The following is a 20,051-nucleotide window of genomic DNA, read 5'->3' on the forward strand; positions in this document are numbered from 1 at the left end:
TCCCCGGCGACCTGGGCTGGGGAGACTTGTGGGCCGTGTGACAGTGGCCCAGGCGTGGCAGCAGGGACGGTGGCTCCTGGCACTCCCAGGACAATCCGGGCTGCAGCTCAGCCCTGTGGGGACAGCGGGTTGTGACAGAAATGGGATGAGGTTTCACACGTACCCAATTATGGCTTGGGAAAGCAATAATTGAAATATAAGATGTGAATTAGCAATGGGTCTGGAGAAATTATCTTTTTGGGGCAATTTCAGCCCAGGACCACTTGGCCCCTTTCATCCGCCCCATGCCCAGGTGGGAACCAGCTCCTGCCTGGATGGTGCTTGATCGTCTCTCCATTCTGGATTGAGCTCCACTTTTCTTCCATAATTTGGGATCACCTTTGGGGCTGTGATTAGGGCAGGAATCTCAGGCCAGGGCTGCCAGCACTGCCAGGCTCCGGCTGCTCTGGGGCTTTGGGACAGCTTCCAGGACAAGTGGTGACACCTGGGGTGTCTGTCCCTGGTGCTGGGACACCAGCAGGGACCCTCACAGTGTCTGCTGCCCCAGAATGGCAGGGGATGGAGAGGCTGCCCTGGCTCTGAGGGATAAAACCAAGCCCTGCCTCAGTTTCCCCACCTTTGCCACGCAGGCCCTCGTGGAGAAGAGTTACCGTCCATAAAATGCTTTGGAAATGAGAAGATCCTGCTGTTGTGTTAATTATTGTTATTAATAACATCCCCCAGGCTTCATCACTGGAACCGCTGCTGGAGAGGGAAGATTCCTACAGCCACAAACAGTTGAGTTTGATTTAGGGAGGCCTGGTTTACATGAGGAAAATAATTATAAATAAACCCGTCTCATTTACTGCTGCACTAAAGCACACAAGAGCAATTCCCGGGGCAATGCTGCCATGCCCACCTCAGCCCCCAGCCCTATCCTTGCTGGCATAAAGCTCCCAGAGCTGGAGTTGCTGCTGATGGGAAAACTCCTGCCCTGAGCCCTCTGCACCCCGGCAAACCCCTGCAAGGGGAACCTGCTGATGGATTTTGGGGCAACAAACTGGGCAGATTTGGATGGCAGGGAGGGCATTGAATCCACTCCCCATGGGGGACACCAGGACAGGACGGTTCCAGGGGGGACCAGAACGTGGCCCATGGCACGGTGAAGGTAAATCCCTCGCTGTCCCCTCAGCTCCTGCTGGTACCCCCCAGTTCCCTGGCCTGTTTTTGGGACTGTTCAGTCCTGCTGTATGCCTGAAAATCCTGCTGGACGAGCAAATAGGAAAGCAGAGCACCACGGACACCAGAGAAGATGTTTGTGTGGAAGCGACCTTATTCGTTTTATGAAAATAAAAATAAGCAAAAAAAGAAGTTATCCCATAGAGTTTGGGATACAAATATGTAGAGTTTGCAGGGGAGGGAATTTCCTTCATTCCCAGAGGGATTCATTGGGCACTCAGGCAGCTGCGATGGGGAATTCAGGAAAAGCCAGGAGAGGTCCAGCAGCTAGTGGGACCTGCATCTCCCACTCCTCTCCTCCGGCCCTCCCCCAGCTCCCAGCTGGAATATCCTGGAATACTCAGCCCTGGACAAACCTGAAGAGCAGCAAGAAACTGCCCAAGGCAGGACGTGCCTTTGGCTGTTCCGTTTAAGAAGGGCTGGGTTTGTGGATGGAAAGTGGCTGTTCCAGCACCCTGGGAGGATAAACTGTCTCTGGAGCACCCCAGGGTTTGCAGGGAAAGTCACCAGGCCAGGAGAGATTGGGGCTCAGGTCTCACCTTGGCCCCACCACTTCTGTCCGCTGCCCCAAGCTCTGCATTTCGGATCCTCAAGTGCCCCAGTCCTGGCCATGTAAAGGCAGGGAGGGATTTAAGGAGCCTACGGTGAGATCCCGCTTTCCTGCCATTGTGCCCAGTGGCTTTTCCACCCCTAATCCACAGCCCAGCTGAGCAGAAGGTGATGGGACACCCCTATCCCACCTCCCATCCCAAACCCTGCTCTCTGCCTGCCCCAGGCACCGTGGCTGCAGCAGGAAAATCCTCTCCCTGCCCTTGTGTCCCTGTGGGGCAGCAGTGACAGACACCAAGTCTGGGGAGAACCCAGGAATCGATACAGCAATCAGGAGAAGGAAAGGAAACACAGAGCATCCAATGATCTGCGAGACTCCAATTCACTCTCAGGGGTGCAGAGAGGGCCCCTGTGCCCCGTACAGCCCCGAGAATCATACAGAGCTGCCATATAGAGATCTCTCTATGTATATATTTATAGGTATGTATATATTTATAGTGCACTGCGTTTAAAACAGCCGGGCCTGCTTCTTCAGCTCGTTCCTCTTCCACAGCGCCAGGCGGTCGAACTCGGCCATGGTCATCCCGAAGATCTGGTAGAATTCCTCCTGGGACAGGTGCCTCTGAGGAGACATGGGAGGCTGGGCCAGAGCTGGGCACCTTCCAGGGCCAAGCTGGGGGTCTGAGGGCATCCCCTGCCTGCTGGGACAGTGGGGTGACACAACCCCCAGCACTGCTCCCTCGGGAACTGCCTCCCTCCTGCCCCTGCCAACGGCACAGGGGACAGCTCTGCCCGGCCAGGGGAGCAGCAGGAGCACTGTGACAGTGCCCTGACACTCGTGTGCTCCTGGGCAGACGTGGAGATGCTCCTCACACGGCCACAAGCCCCACAAGCTGCCTGCCAGGGCCACCCTGCGGGATCAGGTGCCTCTGTGCCCTGAGGAGATTGTCCCCAGTGGAAAAGGCTCTTCTCACCTCTAACCGAGTCCTGTCCACATCTTTGGGCAGCTGGTTCCTCCCCCTCGTCTTCACCAGGAGCAGCTCGTAGGGGTAAATCTGCATGGGGACAGGGAGACCATGGGGCAGCCACGAGACACCTGGGGCGCACTTGGGGACGAGGGCAAAGCCTCCTGCTGTATTTAACAGGGTTTGGGTGGCACAGCTGACTCCAGGGCTGTGGGTGGGACACAGAGAGGTGGGAATTGCTCTCAGGGTGACTCTGATCCACCCTGAATCTCCGTGGTGGCTCTGGAACAACCTGCTCACTCTGCGACACCAGGAACGACCCAGGCACGAGCGTGAGCAGCAAAGCACCAGCACAACCCCCCTGCTCTGTTCCTCACCTGGGGGACAATCCTGCTCAGCCAAGCACTTGGGACCTGGCAGGAGGGGAGGGGACTCTGCTCTGACCCCCACAGTCCCGGGATGAGGAGGATGTCAGGTGAAGGATGCAAGGGGATGAGTGCAGGGCCTGCAGGCAGAGGGTAAAGCTTCCCCCTGAGGAGCCTGGGGACACAAGGACACATCCCTGGGACTCCCACCTCTGGCTGGAGGCCGCTCCTTGCAGCAGAAGGGTCTTACCTTGTACTCTGGGGAGAGAGAGAAGCGAGACATGAGCCACGCTGTCCCCTCTGCTGTCACCACCCTCCCCCACAGGCTGCGGAGACCCCGCCCGGATCCCCCCCATTCTCCCTCCAGCCCCCCCTTTCCAGAGCTGCCTGCGGGAGGTTGGCAGCCCCACAGCATCGCCCCCGGGATGCCTGCAGGGTCCCCAGCCCCCCCTTACCTCGCATCCCCCAGTTGACGGCATTGGTGCTGTCGTAGTGGAAAAGCTCCGCGCTGGGAGGCTGCGGGAGGGATGGAGAGAGGGAGGAGTGAGGGGGAGGCTCCTCCAGACACTGAGCGGCTCCTCCCGGGTCCCCAGGGGAGGACACCAAGGTCCCCACCCACCAGCAGGGAAACTGGGACACGAGGAGGTGAAGTGACAAGCCCAGGTCACACGGAGGCAGGAGCAGAACTCCTGATCCCAAGCAATCCCGAGCCCAGGATATAAAGCAAAGCTTTATTTATTTATTTATTTATTTATTTATTATTTAAAGTGTGCCTGCTGGAAAGCAACACCAGCACCCCTCTGAAAATCGCCCTGTGGGAGTTTCAGGGCAGGCGCTGCCTGGACAGGGCACTTTGGACCCCAATAAGGGTCATTTTGGACTGGCATAACAGTGACAGCAGGGATGCAGAGAAGGGGGAGGACATCTCAGTCATGGAAAGGGAGCACTGGGGACATGGAGGAGCCTGGGAGAATGAGGAATGCCTGGGAGAATGAGGAATGCCTGGCAGCAGCAGGAGGCACTCACCCTGTGCAGCCCATTCCTCCTGTAGGCAGGGAGGGAGGCCGACTTAGAAATGAGGGGATCTGCAAAGAAGCCACCAAGGGGCATCAGGGAAGAAGCAGGAATGAGCCTCACCCCCCGGGACAGCCCCCACTGGGCCACTCTCGACCTCTGTGCTCCCAGCTCCAGTCACCCAGCTCTGTCTCCTTCCACCTCCAGCTCATTTCCAGCCTGGCTTCCTCCCGTGCTGATACTCCTCTCCCCAAAATCCCTTTCCTGTGGCAGCCCTCCCACCTCACCCTTCAGAGCAACGCATTCTCCTCTCTCAGTTTCCCCGACTCATCCTCTCTGCCCTGGTTCAGCTCTATCCTATCCTAGGCTTTCAACGGCTCCTTCTTCGTTTCCCTTCCCCCTTCCCTGGTCCCAGTACCTCCCCCAGCTCGGGCTCTGGACCCCCGGGCTCGGGGGAGCAGCTGGGGAGGGCCCAGCTCACGCACTCACCGCTGTCAGCCAGGTAGTGGGTTCGGGGAGCTGCAAGGAGAGCAGAGCCGGCTGTCAGGAAGGGCCAAGCACCCCATGCCATGCAGAACTGCCCGTTCCCAGCCCCACAGATCCTCCTTGGGGCTCCCAGTAGCCCTCAGTCCTCAGAACTGCCCATTCCCAGCCCTCAGCCCTCGGAGGGGCTCCCTGAGCATCCCCAAACAGCTCGGTGAGGGCAGATGTGCCATGAGGAAGGAGAGCATGGAATGGACAGGGCCACCTGTGCTGCCAGGCTCTGAAGTGCCCCCCAGTCCCCCCGTGGCCCCAAGGACAGGGCTGGGTGCCCTGGGGGCTCTGTGACAGGAGCAATGCCAGCGAGGGAGCCCTGGGGCCGCTCAGCAGGTCTGGGGTGCCAGGAGGGCCCAAAACAGGTCACAGCAAGCCTGGCGTGGCTGTGCTGCCACATTCCCAAGGGATCCTTCAGCCATTCCATACGGCGCTTCCAGGCTGCCCAGACACCCACCGGGCAATGCCCCATCCCAGCTGGGGCACAGGGAATGGATGGAGCCCTCCAGAGAGGAAAAGGCCCTCCTGAGCCCAGCTCCATGCCCAGGACCTCTCATCACCCCTTCCCTTGTCCTGATCTTCCCTCTCCACCCCATAAAATTCCCGAGGGGCTGTGGCTGTGTGGGGTGGGACAGAGGGACGGACAGGGACAGCCTTACAGCCGTTGAGGGAGCCCTCGTAGCCCGCGGTGTGCAGGGCCTCTCTGCTGCTGGCTGAGCTGCGAGGGGGTGTCCAGGGGTCTGCGTAGGAGTTGGAGCGAGCCTTCATCTCCTCCCTCAGGATCAGCCTCCCGATGCCACTCTGGATCTGGCAGGAGGGGAAAAGCCACCTTGCACTCTTCCTTTCCCTGCCCAGCCCTCTCTGGCACATCACGGACGGGCACAGCATCCCCTGGCACGGGCCTGGCATCTCCTGAGGGTGAGGTGCTGGGGTGGGGGTGCCTCGGCAAGGGGATGCTCTCCCCCTCCGGCAGAGCCCATGCCGGGGGCGGCCAGGAGGGGACAGACGGCCGAGGGCAGCAGGGATGGTGGTGGCACCTTCTCGGGTGGCAGAGCTGGGCTGAGCCTCCTCCCCAGAGCCAACTGGGGACAGTTTGGTGCTGGCTCTGTGCCCAGCAGGGCTGGCACTCACCTTGTGCATGCCCCGGTCGTACCCATCCTCTTCACCACCTGACGAGAACCTCCGGGCCCGGGGAGCTGCAAGGAGACATGTGAGGGGTCAGATGGGGACAGAAGTGGGGACAGGCAGGGAGGAGACAGTCCCCAACTGCATGGGGACATTGGATCCCAGAGACTCGTGTTTTGGGGTCACCTTGGCAGGTATCTCAGCCCAACCCCACTTTTGTGTCCAGACCCAACTCAGAGCGGGGTTCCCTCCCAGATAATTTGGAGGCAGGAATGTGCTTCCCGTTCTCCCAACCCCGGGGGCATTTGTTACCTTTGGGTGAGCCTTGGAAGGACCAGTACTCCGACTCGGAGTGGTAGTAGGGGTCCGGGGAGTAGGCAGGGCTGTACTTGGATGACTGCGCGATGTCCTCGCTGGTTTTGCTTTTCGTGGCTGCGGAGGGGTTGTCTGCAAAAGGAGCAGGCAGAGCCAAGGTGAGGATCTGCAGGGATCCACCCCAAATGAAGGCAAATCCTCTTCCCTCCCCAGTGACTGCCAGGGATTCGTGTCCAGGACAGCACAGAGCAGAGCTGGGAATAATCAGCCTTCCAGCTGCTGACACCTCCTTGAGACAAGGCTGCTGAGGCAGGCGGTGGGGACAGCGACAAGCAGGGGCTGTCGCTGATGTGGCTGGGAAGGGACCCAAACGGCTGAGAGCCCACGGCACCACAAGTGCTGGCTCCTGCACCGTGCTCATCCCTGTCCCACCACGGCCACCAAGCTCCCTGTGCTGTCCCGTCACCAGGAGGTGAGAGACGGGATAGAGGAAGGTTCAGACCCAGCAGGGACAGGCCTCTCTGGGTTCTGCCAGGGGAAGGTGGCAGCAGGGGGGGGGAGCAGAGGGGCTCTGGCAGGGCTTGGTCCTCATGGCAGGGACACACAGAGCGCTCAGGCTGGGGGCAGAGCCTCAGCAGCACATGGGGGAACCCAGGGGGGAGTTCTGCTGCACCAGGAGAGTCACAGGGAAAGGAGCACCAGGGACAGGAGGTGGCAGAGCCACCCCACCACCTCCGGCAGGCGCGGGGGACCCAGCAGGTACTTACAGCAGCAGGAGCAGGCAGCAGCGGGCAGTGGGAGTGGGGCAGGAGGGAAGGGAGAGCCCGGGGAGAGAGAGGAGACACAGTTACTGCTCAGGGGGAGCTGCTGTCCCTCCGTGAGCAGAAGCAAGCGGGGACAGTGCAAGCCAGCCCCGCTGAGAGCCACCAAACACCGAGAGCCACCAAACACCCTCCCCATCCTGCGGCATCCCCGTTTCACCCTGGAACAGCCACCCAGCATGGGCTGTGATTTTTCTCCAGGGCTGCATGTGAAACTGCCAGTTGCCTTTTTCATCCCTTTTCTGAGGCTGCTCTGACTCCCTTGTCCCCTCTGCCACCCCACCATCACCCTGCTCCCCCTCCCCCAGCTACCCCCGGTGTCACTACCAGCCTTTGCGCCACCCCTCGCAACAGGGACGTGGTCCAAAGCCACATCTGTCCCCCAGTCCATCTGTCCCACCTTGGCGCCTGCCCCACCTCCCACCCAGCCCCTGAACACGCCGGTCCCCTCCCGGGGTGACACGGGGACAGGGACACAGCAGCCAGACCGTACCGTGGCGCTTGTAGATGGGGGGCTTCCTGTAGATGTTACTCTCGCCAGCAGCTGGTGGGAGAAGAGAGAGAGAAAGGGAAGAAAGAAGGGGGAAGGGGAGGTCAGTGTGGGCGTGCTGGGAGCGCACAGGACACGGGTCCTGCAGGAGCCACCACCCCCACGCCACATTTCCATCACACAACCGCCTCCGGGCCCGCGAGTGCCCCGGGAGGGCTCCGGGCCGGCGGCACGGGCACAGGAGCACGGCCCCGGCTGCCCACGGTGACAGGACATGCAGTGAGCACCCAGCGACAGCATGCACCGGGGCGGCGGGCACAGCCTGCCAGCCGGCAGCGAGGCACCCGCGGCGGGTTCTCGGGGTGCCAGCACCTGCAAGAACCGCCTGCGAGCTACCTGGGGCGAGCCAACATCAGCCAAAGCCTCTTTCCGCAGCAGAGAGAGAAAAGAGCGAGTCGGGAGGGAAAGCGAGCTGGAGCCTGGAGCAGGCGGAGCAGGGAGGGGGCCATCCATAAACCACCGAGCGGCAGGGCAGGGCAGGGCAGGGCAGGGTGGGCAGGGGGGCCGGACCCTGGCAGGGATGGGAGGGGAGCTGGGGGAGCCTCTGGGTGTCCTCACGGTGCTGTCCCAGGGCATCAGAGATGCGTCAGGGAGGCTGCGCCGCTTTTGGGGCAGGGGGAGATGCCAACAGCTGAGTGGACGGTGCGGGGTTCTGACCCCGCTGAGGGGTGATGGGCAGCTCTGCCTGCTTCCCAACCCACTCTCCCTTGCTGCCCGCTCCGTCCCCGTCCCCGTGGGCTCTGCGTGGCCGGCAGTGGGTGGTGGCCCTTACCTGGTGGCCCCCTGCAATCCCTGCAGAAGGGGAGCAGGCATCTGGCAAGCCCAGAAGACTCTGGGGGGAGGGAGCGGCGGGCCCTAGGGGGAGTATAAAATAGTCATCTGTAGCGGATGGGTGTGGAAACGCCTCTGGCACACACGCTCCGGCTGGTGATCCTGGGGGGAAGGCAGGGGAGGGCACAGGCTCTCACCAGGGGACTCATCTTCGTGTGGGGAGTGGAGGGAGGGCGGGGAGGAGGAAGAAGAGGGATGTCGCAAGGATCAAGCAGACTCCGGGCGGCTCTGGGACCTCCGGGTGGTGACGGGGGGAGAAGGAGGAGGGTTCAAGCCGTAGGTCCTGTTTATGGATGGCCTCTACCGGGGGTAGATCCTGCTGCCAGCTGGCTCTAGGCAGGCGGCGGAGCTACGCATGCGACACAGCGGGGACGGCACATGCGGGCATGCCACGGACACGGCGCTCCCCCGGCAGCGGGGCGCTCCGGAGCCTACCTGGGATGTGGAAATGCTTGGGCGCTTGGTATGAGGTTGGAGTGGAGGACCTCACATCTAACTGGCTATAGTAGGGGGAGCTGCGCCCGCTCTCGGTGCCTACGCGGGGCCGAGCAGAAGCAGCCGTGAGTGACCGAGAGAGAGAACAAGAGGCAGAAGAAAATGGGTGTTAAATGCAGCGGTGTTAGAACAGCGGGGGCGGCCCGTGTCAGGGGGGTGCGACGGGGACGTGCGGCCCGGGAGTGGCAGTGATGGAGCGGGGGAGATTTCCCGCATCTCCGGAGGCGGACGGGATGCAGAGGAAACCCCAGTGCGGGGCCGGCCCGGGGCAGCGCTGCCCCAGCGCTGCCAGGAAAGCCGAGCGTGCTGCGGAGGCTGACGGCGAGGAGCCCTTGAGGTGCAGCGGGACTCGCAGCGACCTCAGAGTGTTCCAGTCCTTCCTGCACGGCTCCAGAGGACAGGAGACACGGCCCAGGCACGCTCTGCTCGCCTGCCATGCTCCGGGGTGTGCGTGCATGCGCATCTGCGTGTGCAAGGACCTGCCTGGGCACAAGTGCTGCCTGCACACCCCTCCCAGAGCCACCAGCGCAGCTGAGGGGTCTTCACCAAAGCCGGAGATCACCTGCCTGCCACCCCATCCTCCACGAGCCTCAGCTCATGCCTGAGCTGCAAATTCCTCTCGGCCTCTCCTTGCCGCTCGCAAGAGTTTGGAGAACCAGGGGCTGTGCAGAGCTGGGCACTGCTCCCACCATGGGCCACCCCAGGCCTCCTTTCCAGAGGAGAAACCACAGAAATCCCAGGGACATTTTTGTGATCCTCGCTCCGCTTGGTGCTGTGAGCTCAGCTCAGCCTGGGGTTGCAGCTGAAATCCTCACCTGAGCGATAGAAATGGTGGGGGGACCTGGGGATGGTGGGGGACATGCCCTGGCGGCTGTAGGTGGGGGAGTCGATGTAGCCGGGGCTGGAGGCTCGTCTCTGCCGCGTGTCAAAGCTCTCGAAGATGTCCTGGGGGTGGGGAAGGTGTGGAGAGACTGGGGTTAGACTGGGGCAGGAGGTGTCCCACGGATGGGGGTCTCATGCCTGGGGCAGCTGGGGGAGCTCTGTGCTCTGTGTGTGACACTCTGTGTCCTCTGAGGCTGGAGGGGTCCCCAGCCTGCTCTGCCTCCCCCCTGCCAAGGCACAGGCAGCAAATCCCAGGGTTTGGCACCAGGTGACAGTGTCCAGCCAGAGGTTTTTTGCCTGGAGATTGTCCCTTTCCCTGTGCTTGTTCCCAATTATGGGTGTCTCCCTCCACGGGGCAGAAGCTGCGCCCTGGGGCCATTCTGGGAGGGAAGACTTGCACCCTGCTCTCTTTGGGGCCTGAAGGACAGGATCCTCCTGGATAGTGTCCTCCCTGTCACCCCACACCCTGGGGCAGCCACAGCTCAGGGGGATGATCAGCAGAGCCCCTGGGCACAGGGACATCGTGTGGCAGCAGCAGGTGACAGACCCCCAGTGCCCACAGGGGCATTACCTGTGAGTATGGGGAGAGGGTCCCCAGGGACTGGAGGCAGCAGGAGGCAAAGTGAGGAGGAAAAGAGAGAGAGAGAGAGACAGCACATGGTTAAGAGGAGCAGTGACAGACTGGGGTCCCACAGCAGCTCATTTTCCCCATGTCACCGGGCAGTGAGGGGGACTGGGGCTACAGCTGGAGCTGGACTGGGGCAGGATGCTGGGCAGGAGCTCCTGGCCAGGAGAGGAACCAGCAGGGGGAATCAGCAGCTGCCACCTCTCAGAGACCTCTGTGGAGGGGGGAGGGCACAGAGGGCCATGGCCACGCTCCTGGGTGGGCTGCAGGACTCCAGGCTCGTGACAAAACCTTGGGGTGGGGATGTAAGAGATGCTACTGCCAAGTGCTCTTGCAGGACCATCTCTGTGAGCTGCTCAGACCTTCTTCTTCCATGGGCTCTCTGAACTCACCCAGCAGCCCCAGCTGGGCAGGTAGGACAGTCCTGTGCTGTGTGCTGCCTGAGCATCTCCTCATCACACTTCCAGAAATGCACTGCCCAAGCCCCTTCCCGGGCTGCAGGGCCAGCACCCAACAGGGCAGCCCTGCTCCAGAGCTGCTCCAGAGCTGCTCCAGAGGTGATGGGTGAATTCCCTGTCCATCACTGCTCTCACATAGCGCTGTCTGTCCTTGCACATGTCCTGAGGTCACTGGTTTCTTTCTGACTCTACAGCAGCAGCATCACCTCGCCTCCACCCCAGACCCTGCCAAGCCTCTGGGAGAGGTCCTGCCCCATTCCTGCCTCCCTGCACTATTCCCACTGGGATGAGCAAAGCCCCACACTGTTCTCCCCCAAACTGGGCCCCGTTCCTGTGCATCCCAGCACGGGGTTTCTGGACACTCGGTACCTCCCCATAGCTATATCTCTCCAGCGTCTCATCCGACGTGTATCTGTGATAGGGCTCGTAGGAAATGAGGTCAGGACGCTGCACTTCATAGATGGCTTTAATCTTGGGAAGAGCTGCCAGGTCTTTGTAATTAAGGATCTCATTATCCACTTTAGCCTAGGGAGAGGGAGAGACGGAGACAGAGAGGCGGAAAGGAAGAGGAGGAGAGAAGGGAAGGGAGGCTGGAGCACGCAGTGTGGAGCCAGCACGGGGCAGACAGAGCCCACTGTCACCCCAGCAGCAGGGACAGGTAAGAGGAGAGGCCTGAGAGGCAGCAGTGGGGAGGGCAGAGGAGCTGGGAGGGCAGGACTGTGCCCCTCTGAGCACTCCTGAGCTGTGCCACGGCACTGGTGGCACAGCGTGCTGCCGGGACAAGGGGGTTTGTCTGTGCTGTCCCCAAATTCTGGGCTTGTCCCACTGAAGAGCAGCACGGGAAGTTGCTGTTCCCATCCCTGGGGCCCTGGGCGAGGGGCAGGGCTGGACTTACGCAGATGACACGGTTTGGGGAGCCGATGCTGGAGCCAGGGGGGGAGATTGAGGTTTCCGACGTCCTCCTGTGCTGTTGAGGCAGAGAGGTGAGGGCAGGTGAGTGCATGGCAAGGAGGGACCCCTGAGCAGGCAAAGTGCTGGTTTGGGGGCTGAATTTCACTTTCACAGCCTCAGCCACAGCCACCCATCATCCTGTGGGCAGCCACTCCAGGTCTGGGCAGTTCACTCCCAGCAAGGACCCGGGGACAGTGTCACCTGGGACGTGCCACCTCTCGGGATGCCCCTCACCCTGCTGCCTACCTTCAGCTTCTTCTCTGCTCTGGCTGCCTGCTTGCAGATGGGGTGCCACACTTCAGAGCCTGCAAGGCAGCAAAGGGACAGTGTTTCAGCCCCACACACGGTCACCCCCCTGCCAGGGGTCAGCCGGGTCCCCCTGCCACGTCCCTGCCACCTGCAGCAGTGCCCCGGGAACGTGCAGGGCAGTGGAGACTGCGTGTCCAGGATGAGGAATGGAACAGCTCTGGAGCACTGAGGGCAGTGGCCAAACCTCAGCTGGGTGGATTTTGGGTGACCCAACCAGTTCCTGCTGGTTAAACTGGGGTGACACTGAGCTTGGGGCATCCCAGCACCTCCATCCTTTGGGTTGGAATGAGCAGAAATTGGACGGTGCCCAGGTGTGCAGGGAGACAAAAAGTTCCCCGTTCAGTGGCAGGGAAGATTTCATGGAGAGAAGTGATTTTTGCAGGGCTCTGGAAGAGCACAGGGTCTGGGGAGCAGTGGAGAGGGGGATCTCCGGCACTGCTGCACAAAGAGACCCCTCCAAGTGCCATAAGGAACCAAACCCCCCACTCCCCCCAGCAGGAACCCCCCACAGCCACGCTGGTCACAGCCCTACCTGTCAGGTACATCTCCTCTCCCTCTGTGAACATCTGGTGGCAGCGCACACATCTGGCACAGGTGGGGTGGTAGTGCTTCCCTCCTGCCTGCGCGGGCGAGCAGAGAGCAGCCCCTGAGCACGGCAGGACACGGACCTGCCCCTGTCCCTGGGTGACCCTGCCAGCCCTCGCTGCTGCAGACAGTGACACGGTGAACAAACTGTCTGGGGCGGCCTTGGAGACCTCCATATCCCATGGAGAAAACCAGACATGGCTTCATCCCTGTTTTCAACCTGCTGGGCTACGAGTCAGACCAGGAGCCTTCAGCTCTCCTTGGAATGTTCAACAGCAAGCAGAGCCAGGAGGTCCCAAACCACCAGGGACAGTGTCCCTGCAACCCTGACACTCTGGGAATGGCCAAGGCCCTCTGCAGCCGTGCTTTGCATCAGTTCCTTCTCTACAGATTTGAGCAGAAACAGCAAATTTGGCCCTGGATGTCACAGCAGGGGAGCAGCAAAGGGACCCCAAAGACCTCCCTGTCTATCACTGCCAGTTCCTGACCCTAAAGGAACTTTTCTCCTCTTCTGCTCCAATTTCAGTGCTAGGAACAGGCTCTTCCCCAGCTGAGAGGAAGCTGGACTGCTCCTCTGGCTCTTTTGACAGGGCTAAGAGCTGAAATTGGGAGCTTGCTCCCCTCAAAGTGACTGTCAGCATTCCAGTTATGGGCTCTCCGCTGGGCTGGGAACTGGGAGCCAGCTCAGGGCAGGAGGAATCTGGGCTGTCACAGCTCAACCCGAAAGAACTTTTTACACCCATAACAAACCAAAAGAAGAGGGAGAATAATTGAAGGTGGCAGAGGGAAGACGAGGCTTTTGCTTTTAAAGGAGAGGGTTGTGGTAGAGGGGGCTGAAAAAAGAGGGCAATTTGCTGCAACTGAGAACCTGCCCATGGGCTGCCCATAAAATCAACCTGGAATTCAGTGTTCTTGGGTGCAGATGGCAGCCAGTCCCTCCAGTTTATGCGAAAAATGAGCGGAAGGTTTTAGGATGGGCAGGAGGATGAGTTTGGAGAGTTTGGACCCCTCTTCCTTTCCTTGCAGTGCAGGGAGGGGACAGCCCTGTGCCAACCCAAACCAGTCCATGTGGAGGGAGGCTGGCTGCTCCCTGGGAATGTCCCAGCCCATTCCCAACTTCCATTTCACCACACACCTTCTCCAAAAGCCACCCACCATCTGAACACCCAGAACTCCTCCAAACCATGCACAAACCTTGCTCCTTTCATTCTGGTTATTATTCCAGCTTGTACTGGAATACTGGTGGAGCAGTGAGGGAAGGGACCTGCTCGTTATCTCTTGGGTCCCTTAAAGACTCATTAATCATCCAAGCCTGGCTGGGCAGCTCGGAGCAGTTGGGAACGCCCTGGGGGCTACTGGGACAGCACCAGGAGGCTCCTTAATGCCTAAAATTATTTAAAGGCGCCCTTTCCATTTCACACTCTGACAGAGAGGACAATTCAAGCCTCTGGATTCACAGATGGTTCAATGCTGGGAGCAAACACATCCCAGGGAGGGTGGGGAGCTCAGGCTTCCATCCCTGGAAGTGTCCAAGGTCAGGCTGGACGGGGCTTGGACCAACCTGGGACAGTGGAAGGTGGGCAGAGGGGTTGGAATGAGATGAGCTTTAAGGTCCCTTCCAACCCAACCCATTCCACGATTTTATGACAGGAATCCCAGGTCCCCCCTCCCACACCGGGTGACACCACCCTGCTCACACCCGTGGGTGCCTGAGGATGCTCTACCCTGGCACGGGGCTCAGACTGCCCAGGGGAGGAGCAGCAGCAGGGAGTTGATGTCAGGGCTTTGTCCTGCTCCATTCGGATTTGCTGATCCAGTGAGCTCCGGCCTGGGGCAGCTGCTGCAGGGCTGAGCTCGTGCTCCCAGCAGGAGCCTGGAGTCAGCAGAAAGCAGGGACACACAGCCCCCCAGGCTGGGGAGAGCTGCTGGGAGCCTCCTGGCCATTTGTTCCAGCTTCCTTGGACAGGCTGGAGCTCCCAGGGCAGCCCGACTGGCAGGAACAGGGAGGGGGATCACTCCTTGGTGGGCTGTGAGTGGAACAGGCTGGAGACATCCAGGGACAGCTCTCAGCAGGCTGGAGACCCGCACGGCCCCTGCCACCATAGCCCACAGCACCTGCAGAGCCATGGGACCTCTGATTTTAGGATGCAGCTGCGACCTGGGGCTGGCAGAGGTGTGGGAGCCCTTCCCTCCTGCTCAGCCGTGTGAAGGGGAGATCTCAGGAGTGACAGAGCACAATTCCAGCATTGCTGCTTCTCTGTGCCATCTAAAAATCACACCAGGCTTCCCTGTCTGTGCCTCCTGAGCCTTTAAATTACCCGCAGACTGGATTTTCTGCACCTTTTTTTTTTCCTTGCCAGCACTGGGGTAGAAGAGAAAACACGAGAGGACACATCCCTTCCAGGAGATGGGAAGGACCAGCCCTGATGGACCTTTTTGTCCTTCCCCAAAACCATCCCTCACTGCTCTCAGCAGCTGTGCAGCCCCAACGTGTCCCACAGCCACCTGCATCCATGGTGGGATCCCTGGGGAGTCCCTGCATCCCTCCAGGGCCCTGCCAGAGCAGCTCCTCCTGCCCAGCAAAGTCTCTCCCAGCGAAGGGGACCCTCCGCTCCAGTTTCTGCCCTGCCAAGGGGTGTTCCACGGGCACCGCTGCCCACGGGGAGGGTGCTGCAGCCCCTCAGCCCGGCTCGGCAGCGGGCAGCAGTGCGGGATGCGTTTCCAAGGCAACAGGAGGCTGCCGGCACGGGGATGCGCTCAGAGGAGGGCTGGGGTGAGCGTGCTGGGGACAGCAGAGCCGGGCATGGCAGCGGCTGCTTAGGGCTGATGTCCCCACACCTCCAGACGTGTCCCAGCACCCCCAGGGCACTGTGGGTGTTTCCCGAGCTCTGCTATCCAAGGTCTGGTGTTGTTTTCCCCTCTCCCACCCTCTGGAGAAGGTGGTCACGCTGTGACGGAGCTGCTGCAGCACGAGCCACGGCCCCCAGAGATGGAGGGTGGCACCTCCCACAGCTCCCCAGGGCATGTCCCTGTCACAGAGCCCACGATGGGGCGGCTCAGCCCCGGGACTCACCTCCAGGACACGGCCGCTGATGTAGCGGTCACAGGTCTCGCACTTGATGCCGAACTGGGCGTGGTAGTCGGACTCGCAGTACGGGATGCCATCCCTTGGGAGAGAGGGAGAGGAGGGGGTGAGCGGCAGGCGAGCCCCTCGCCACCCGCCCAGCCGCGGGGACAGCCCGGGAGTGTCGCGGGGCGGTGGCACTCACTTGCTGATGTACTCGCCGGTGAGGATGATGCCGCACGTTTGGCACTTGAAGCAGCTGACGTGCCACTGCTTCTCCAGGGCCAGCAGGGACTGGCCCTGCTTGATCTCCTCCTTGCAGCCGGCGCAGTCTGGGGGGACAGGAGGGAATGTGGGACACGGCAGCACAGCAGGGACACCCACAGCTGCTGGGTCACCCCAAGGCACCCCGGCTGTGTGACCTGGCACTCCACTCACGCCCTGCCTTTTCCAGGGATTTTTCTTACACCCTGCTCCTGAGGCAGCCTCGTGGGGATCATTTCATTATGGAAATCTGTCACCTCTGCTTGTCCCCAGCACAGGAACCAGGAGGACAGCTGGGACCTCTGAGGTACTGCTGGCACAGAGTGGGGTCTCCCTCAGGGTGATGAGTTTGAGCCAGGGCCAGTTGGAAAAAATTCCTCACAGAAAGAGTGATTGGGCACTGGAATCCTCTGCCCAGGGAGGCCGTGGAATCACCGTCCCTGGATGTGTTTCAAAAAAACCCTGGACAGGCTCTCAGTGCTGTGGTTTAATTGATGAGGGGGTGTTGGGTCACAGGTTGGACTTGATGATCTCAAAGGTCTTCTCCAACCTGGTTCATTCTGTGATTCTGTGATGGGCTGAGGGGGCCACGCTGCCCTGGCAGGTCCCCAAGGGTGGGAAGTGTCCGGCAGAGGAAGGGCTGTGCTGTCCGGCAGCCACGTCCGGCCCCGCTGCGCTATTTACCGGCCTCCCTTCCTCCCCTGCTTCCCCTGGCTCCCATCAGGGCTGTGAGCAGGAAGCACATGGGCCTCGGACCCCTGACCTTGGCTCCTCCTTGTCCTCACCTCCCCCTGGGCAGCAGGTCTGCCTGAAGGGGGGTTTTCCTTAACCCCCTCCCTGCCAGGGGGAAGCAGGAGCAGACAGGCCCCTCCCAGGCTGCCCCGTGCCAAATCCCTGCCTGTCGGACCAATGGGAGAAGATTTCTGACCCCTGGAAAAAAGCAGGATCTGTTCCCTGCTTCAGGTCCTGCAGGGCTGGGGCTGCAGGAAGAGGCTCGGCACCCTCCTTCCAGAGATGCCTTCCCTATGGAATGCACCAGCAGCCCGCACAGCTCCCCTGCCACCCTGCTGGTGGCACTGCCAGGGCCACCGGGACTGCGAGGGACACGTGCGGGAGGGGCAGGCTCCGTCTGCCTGCAGCTGCCATGAATAAGGCATGGTGTCCTCGGGTGACCCCGCTCCAGGGCCGGGAAGGGGATGGGGAGGGAGAGGAAGGCGGGAGGGAGGCAGAGCCTGGCTCTGGGCAGCTCTGGGAGCCCATGGAGGAGGAATTCCTGTCCCTGGGCTCATTCCAACCCTGCCACGTCCCCTCCATTGAGGGCTGGGGGGAAGGAGGCAGCTTGGGGGGCTCGCAGTGGGGCCCATCGGCACCTGAGCTGCCACCAGAAGTGCCACCGTGGTGACTGGGTGACAAGGACCATGGGTGACAAGGACCAGGGGTGACACTGAGTCCTGGCTCTGGTCTTGGCACTGACCTCCAGGGCTTGCTGAGCATGGCAGGAAGGGAAGGTCCCAGCAACCTGGGGTCTAAAGCAAGGCCAAACCCACCCAAAAGAGCTTGCCCATCGCTCCAGCTGAGTTCTAGGGGTTCCCCAGGGGATGAGCATGAAAAGCCTTTCAGTGCTTGCAGACACACTGAGGAACGCCAGCGCTGGGACAGTCCCAGGAGTATTCCCAGGGTTGCTGCTCCGAGCAAACCCAGCTCCAGAACGTCCCCATGAGCTCAGACAGCACCTGCCAGGGTGGTGACCCTGCCAAGGTCACAAACAGGCCGGGGGAGTTCCGAAACCAGCGGTGAGCTGCAATCCTGGGTGGAGCCGCAGCACTGCCCCGTCCCTCCTTCCACACCTCTGTGACACCCGTGGCTCTGCAGGGCTGCACAGTGGCCCCAAAGCCTGTCCTGTCACCCTCTCCAGGGGCTCATGGTCCCTCTCTTAGCATCCATCCCAGGACAGCAGTCAACTTACGGCTGGGCCCGTGGATCTTGATGGGCTTGGTGCTGAGGAGGGAGTGGGAGCAGTTCTGGCAGACGCAGTCCTTCCCGCTGAACGTGACCTTGTCTCCGATGGGGAACGGCTTCCTGCGGCCAAGAAGAGGTGGGGAGGGGTCAGCTGCTCATCTCCTTCCCTGGGGCCAGCAGGGAGCACAGGGGCTCCGGGCAAGGGCTTCTCCAGGAGGTCACAAACCCTTGGTGACAACCTCCACTCACCTGCAGGTGCTGCAGACAAAGCACTTGGGGTGGTAGGTCCTGCCCAGGGCAGAGATGACCTCGCCGGTGATGAAGTCCCCACAGCTGTCACAGCGGGTCCCGTAGAGCTGCTGGTAGTCGTGGGTGCAGATGTACTCCTGGTTCTTAAAGAAGAAACCCGACTGGGCCAGGTCGCAGCCACACACTGGGGAAAAGGACACGGACCCGTCACGGCAGGTCCAGGGTCCCTGAGCCACCTCTGCCGCCTCTCCAGCTTCCTGCGGGTATCTCCGAGGGTTTCCCTTCCCACCAGAGCTCTGGGGCCTCCCCCGGCACCACAAGATGTCAGTGTTGGGCTGTGGGATGGGGCCGCTCCCACAGGGAATCCCATAGCCGGGAGAGAGCCCCTGCACTGCAGCGCTGCCGCACCGCGCACGAACGGCTTGGCACGGCCTGGGCATCCCCTCCTGGAGCCGCCGCACCCGGCTGGGGCTCAGCCCCTCCGCTTGGCATTCCCGTGGTGTCAGGAAGCTGCGGACAGGGCTAGCAAAGAGCTGGGAGTGCCCTAGGGACAGCTGGGGAGAGGTCTCGTCCCTGCCCTGCCTCTGATGAGCTCCCCGCACACGGAGCCGTGTCCTGACGGGAACGGCTCCCGGGATTTTGGGCTTGGAGCTCTGTCTGCTTGTTTTTCCACAGGTGTCCAGCCCAGCCTCGCTTCCTGCCCTGCCGTGGGAAGTGTGAGTGGTGCACAGCCCATCACAGGAATCCAAGCAGATGTGGCCAGCCCCGGCCTCAGCATCAGCTCCCTCCTACGGCTTCTCCAGCCACAGAGAGATCTGGAGAGCAGCAGAGCCTGGCACTGGAGTGGCACAGGGAGATCCTGGGGCCTGGGCACGGTGCCCATCCCCTGTCCTGCAAGGTGACAGCGCGGAGAGGGGACCACAGAGCGACTGAGCACCCGCTGGCACAGCCCACCTCGGTCTCTGCTTTGTCCTTCAGCCCCCTCTGTCCTGTCCCTGCACCTGTGGGCCAGCTCAGGGTGACAGGGAACAGCTGGACCCGCTGCTGCAGGGCCCACGGGGGCAGAGATGCAGCTCCTGTCCTGTGGAGCATCCCTTGGCTGAGCTGCTCCCTGCAGCTGGGGGTACCCAGCAGGGGGAATTTGGGTGTCCCAAACATCCTGTTAGCAACAAGGGACAGGCCAGCAGCTTGGGGACAGCATCAGGAAGCAGAAACAAGAAAAAACGAGGCTGCTCTGTGCCCTGTTTGCTGTGGGAACAGCACATCCCATGGCTTCACTCCCGTGCCAGCTCCCGGGGACATGTCAGGGACAGGCAGTGGGGCTGGAGCCAGCCAGAGGTGGCAGGAGGTGAGAGCTGCGAGGGAAGGTGAGACAGGAGGATTTCCTCTCATTATTTATTCCCTTTCACTTGGAAATCGGGCAGTGAGCGCTGCCAGGCTCTCCCTGCTGGCTCCCGGGCCCTTTGAAGCTAGCGGCTGTCTGAGCTCTTTGTCTGCATGCTCAGCTCCTGCAGGATCGAGCTGGGAAAGGGCAGCATGCTCAGCACGGGGCCCTGCAGGTGCAGGTCAGCCCTGAGGGCATCCCGAGACACTCCCCCTTCCCAAAAATCCGGGGCTGCCCACACCGCGGGGAGACGGGGCTGCAGCAGGGTGGGGACAGCCCAGGGAAGCGTCACCTCCAGCAAACCCACGGCTCCCTGGAGAGGAGCACAGTGTGGCCAAGGGGGTGGGGATTGTGCTCAGCACAGGGAGCTTGGGAGACCAGAGGCCTTTAAAAAGCCCAGGAACGGGAGATTCTGCAGCCTGCAGAAGCTGGTTGAGAGCAGCTGCTCCAATAAAGGTGCTGAGGAGCCCTTCAGCAGCAGCAGCCACGCACCACGAGCTTTACAGCCCTGCAGCTCTCCTCTGGTGCTCCAGGAGGAC

At 61.3% G+C, this 20,051-nt stretch overlaps 1 protein-coding gene across 16 annotated transcripts in view; it reads right to left on the minus strand.

Annotated features, from left to right (window-relative positions):
• Positions 1 to 1,290: 1,290 nt before the first annotated feature.
• The window catches only part of ABLIM3 (actin binding LIM protein family member 3), a 46,395-nt gene continuing 27,634 nt past the window's right edge, over positions 1,291 to 20,051 (minus strand). For 3 of the 16 annotated variants that reach the window (XM_032125075.1, XM_032125074.1, XM_032125061.1), the window contains exons 3-23: positions 18,129 to 18,312; positions 17,887 to 17,999; positions 15,862 to 15,988; positions 15,666 to 15,759; positions 12,540 to 12,627; positions 11,945 to 12,003; positions 11,643 to 11,714; positions 11,117 to 11,272; positions 10,236 to 10,265; positions 9,598 to 9,727; positions 8,723 to 8,821; positions 7,400 to 7,450; positions 6,083 to 6,217; positions 5,777 to 5,841; positions 5,305 to 5,452; positions 4,601 to 4,630; positions 4,124 to 4,182; positions 3,553 to 3,613; positions 3,348 to 3,355; positions 2,742 to 2,822; positions 1,291 to 2,465 (exon numbers count right to left, since the gene is read on the minus strand). In XM_032125075.1, coding sequence (XP_031980966.1) covers positions 1,950 to 2,465; positions 2,742 to 2,822; positions 3,348 to 3,355; positions 3,553 to 3,613; positions 4,124 to 4,182; positions 4,601 to 4,630; positions 5,305 to 5,452; positions 5,777 to 5,841; positions 6,083 to 6,217; positions 7,400 to 7,450; positions 8,723 to 8,821; positions 9,598 to 9,727; positions 10,236 to 10,265; positions 11,117 to 11,272; positions 11,643 to 11,714; positions 11,945 to 12,003; positions 12,540 to 12,627; positions 15,666 to 15,759; positions 15,862 to 15,988; positions 17,887 to 17,999; positions 18,129 to 18,312 — 2,306 coding nt within the window. In that variant the 3' untranslated portion in view covers positions 1,291 to 1,949. Of the gene's footprint in view, positions 2,466 to 2,741; positions 2,823 to 3,347; positions 3,356 to 3,552; positions 3,614 to 4,123; positions 4,183 to 4,600; positions 4,631 to 5,304; positions 5,453 to 5,776; positions 5,842 to 6,082; positions 6,218 to 7,399; positions 7,451 to 8,228; positions 8,312 to 8,722; positions 8,822 to 9,597; positions 9,728 to 10,235; positions 10,266 to 11,116; positions 11,273 to 11,642; positions 11,715 to 11,944; positions 12,004 to 12,539; positions 12,628 to 15,665; positions 15,760 to 15,861; positions 15,989 to 17,886; positions 18,000 to 18,128; positions 18,313 to 20,051 lie in introns of all 16 variants that reach the window. The other 13 variants (XR_004243221.1, XR_004243220.1, XM_032125062.1 and 10 more) reach the window with 13 other exon arrangements.

Source organism: Corvus moneduloides, chromosome 15 (assembly GCF_009650955.1).
Source record: "Corvus moneduloides isolate bCorMon1 chromosome 15, bCorMon1.pri, whole genome shotgun sequence".
Lineage (NCBI taxonomy): Eukaryota > Metazoa > Chordata > Aves > Passeriformes > Corvidae > Corvus > Corvus moneduloides.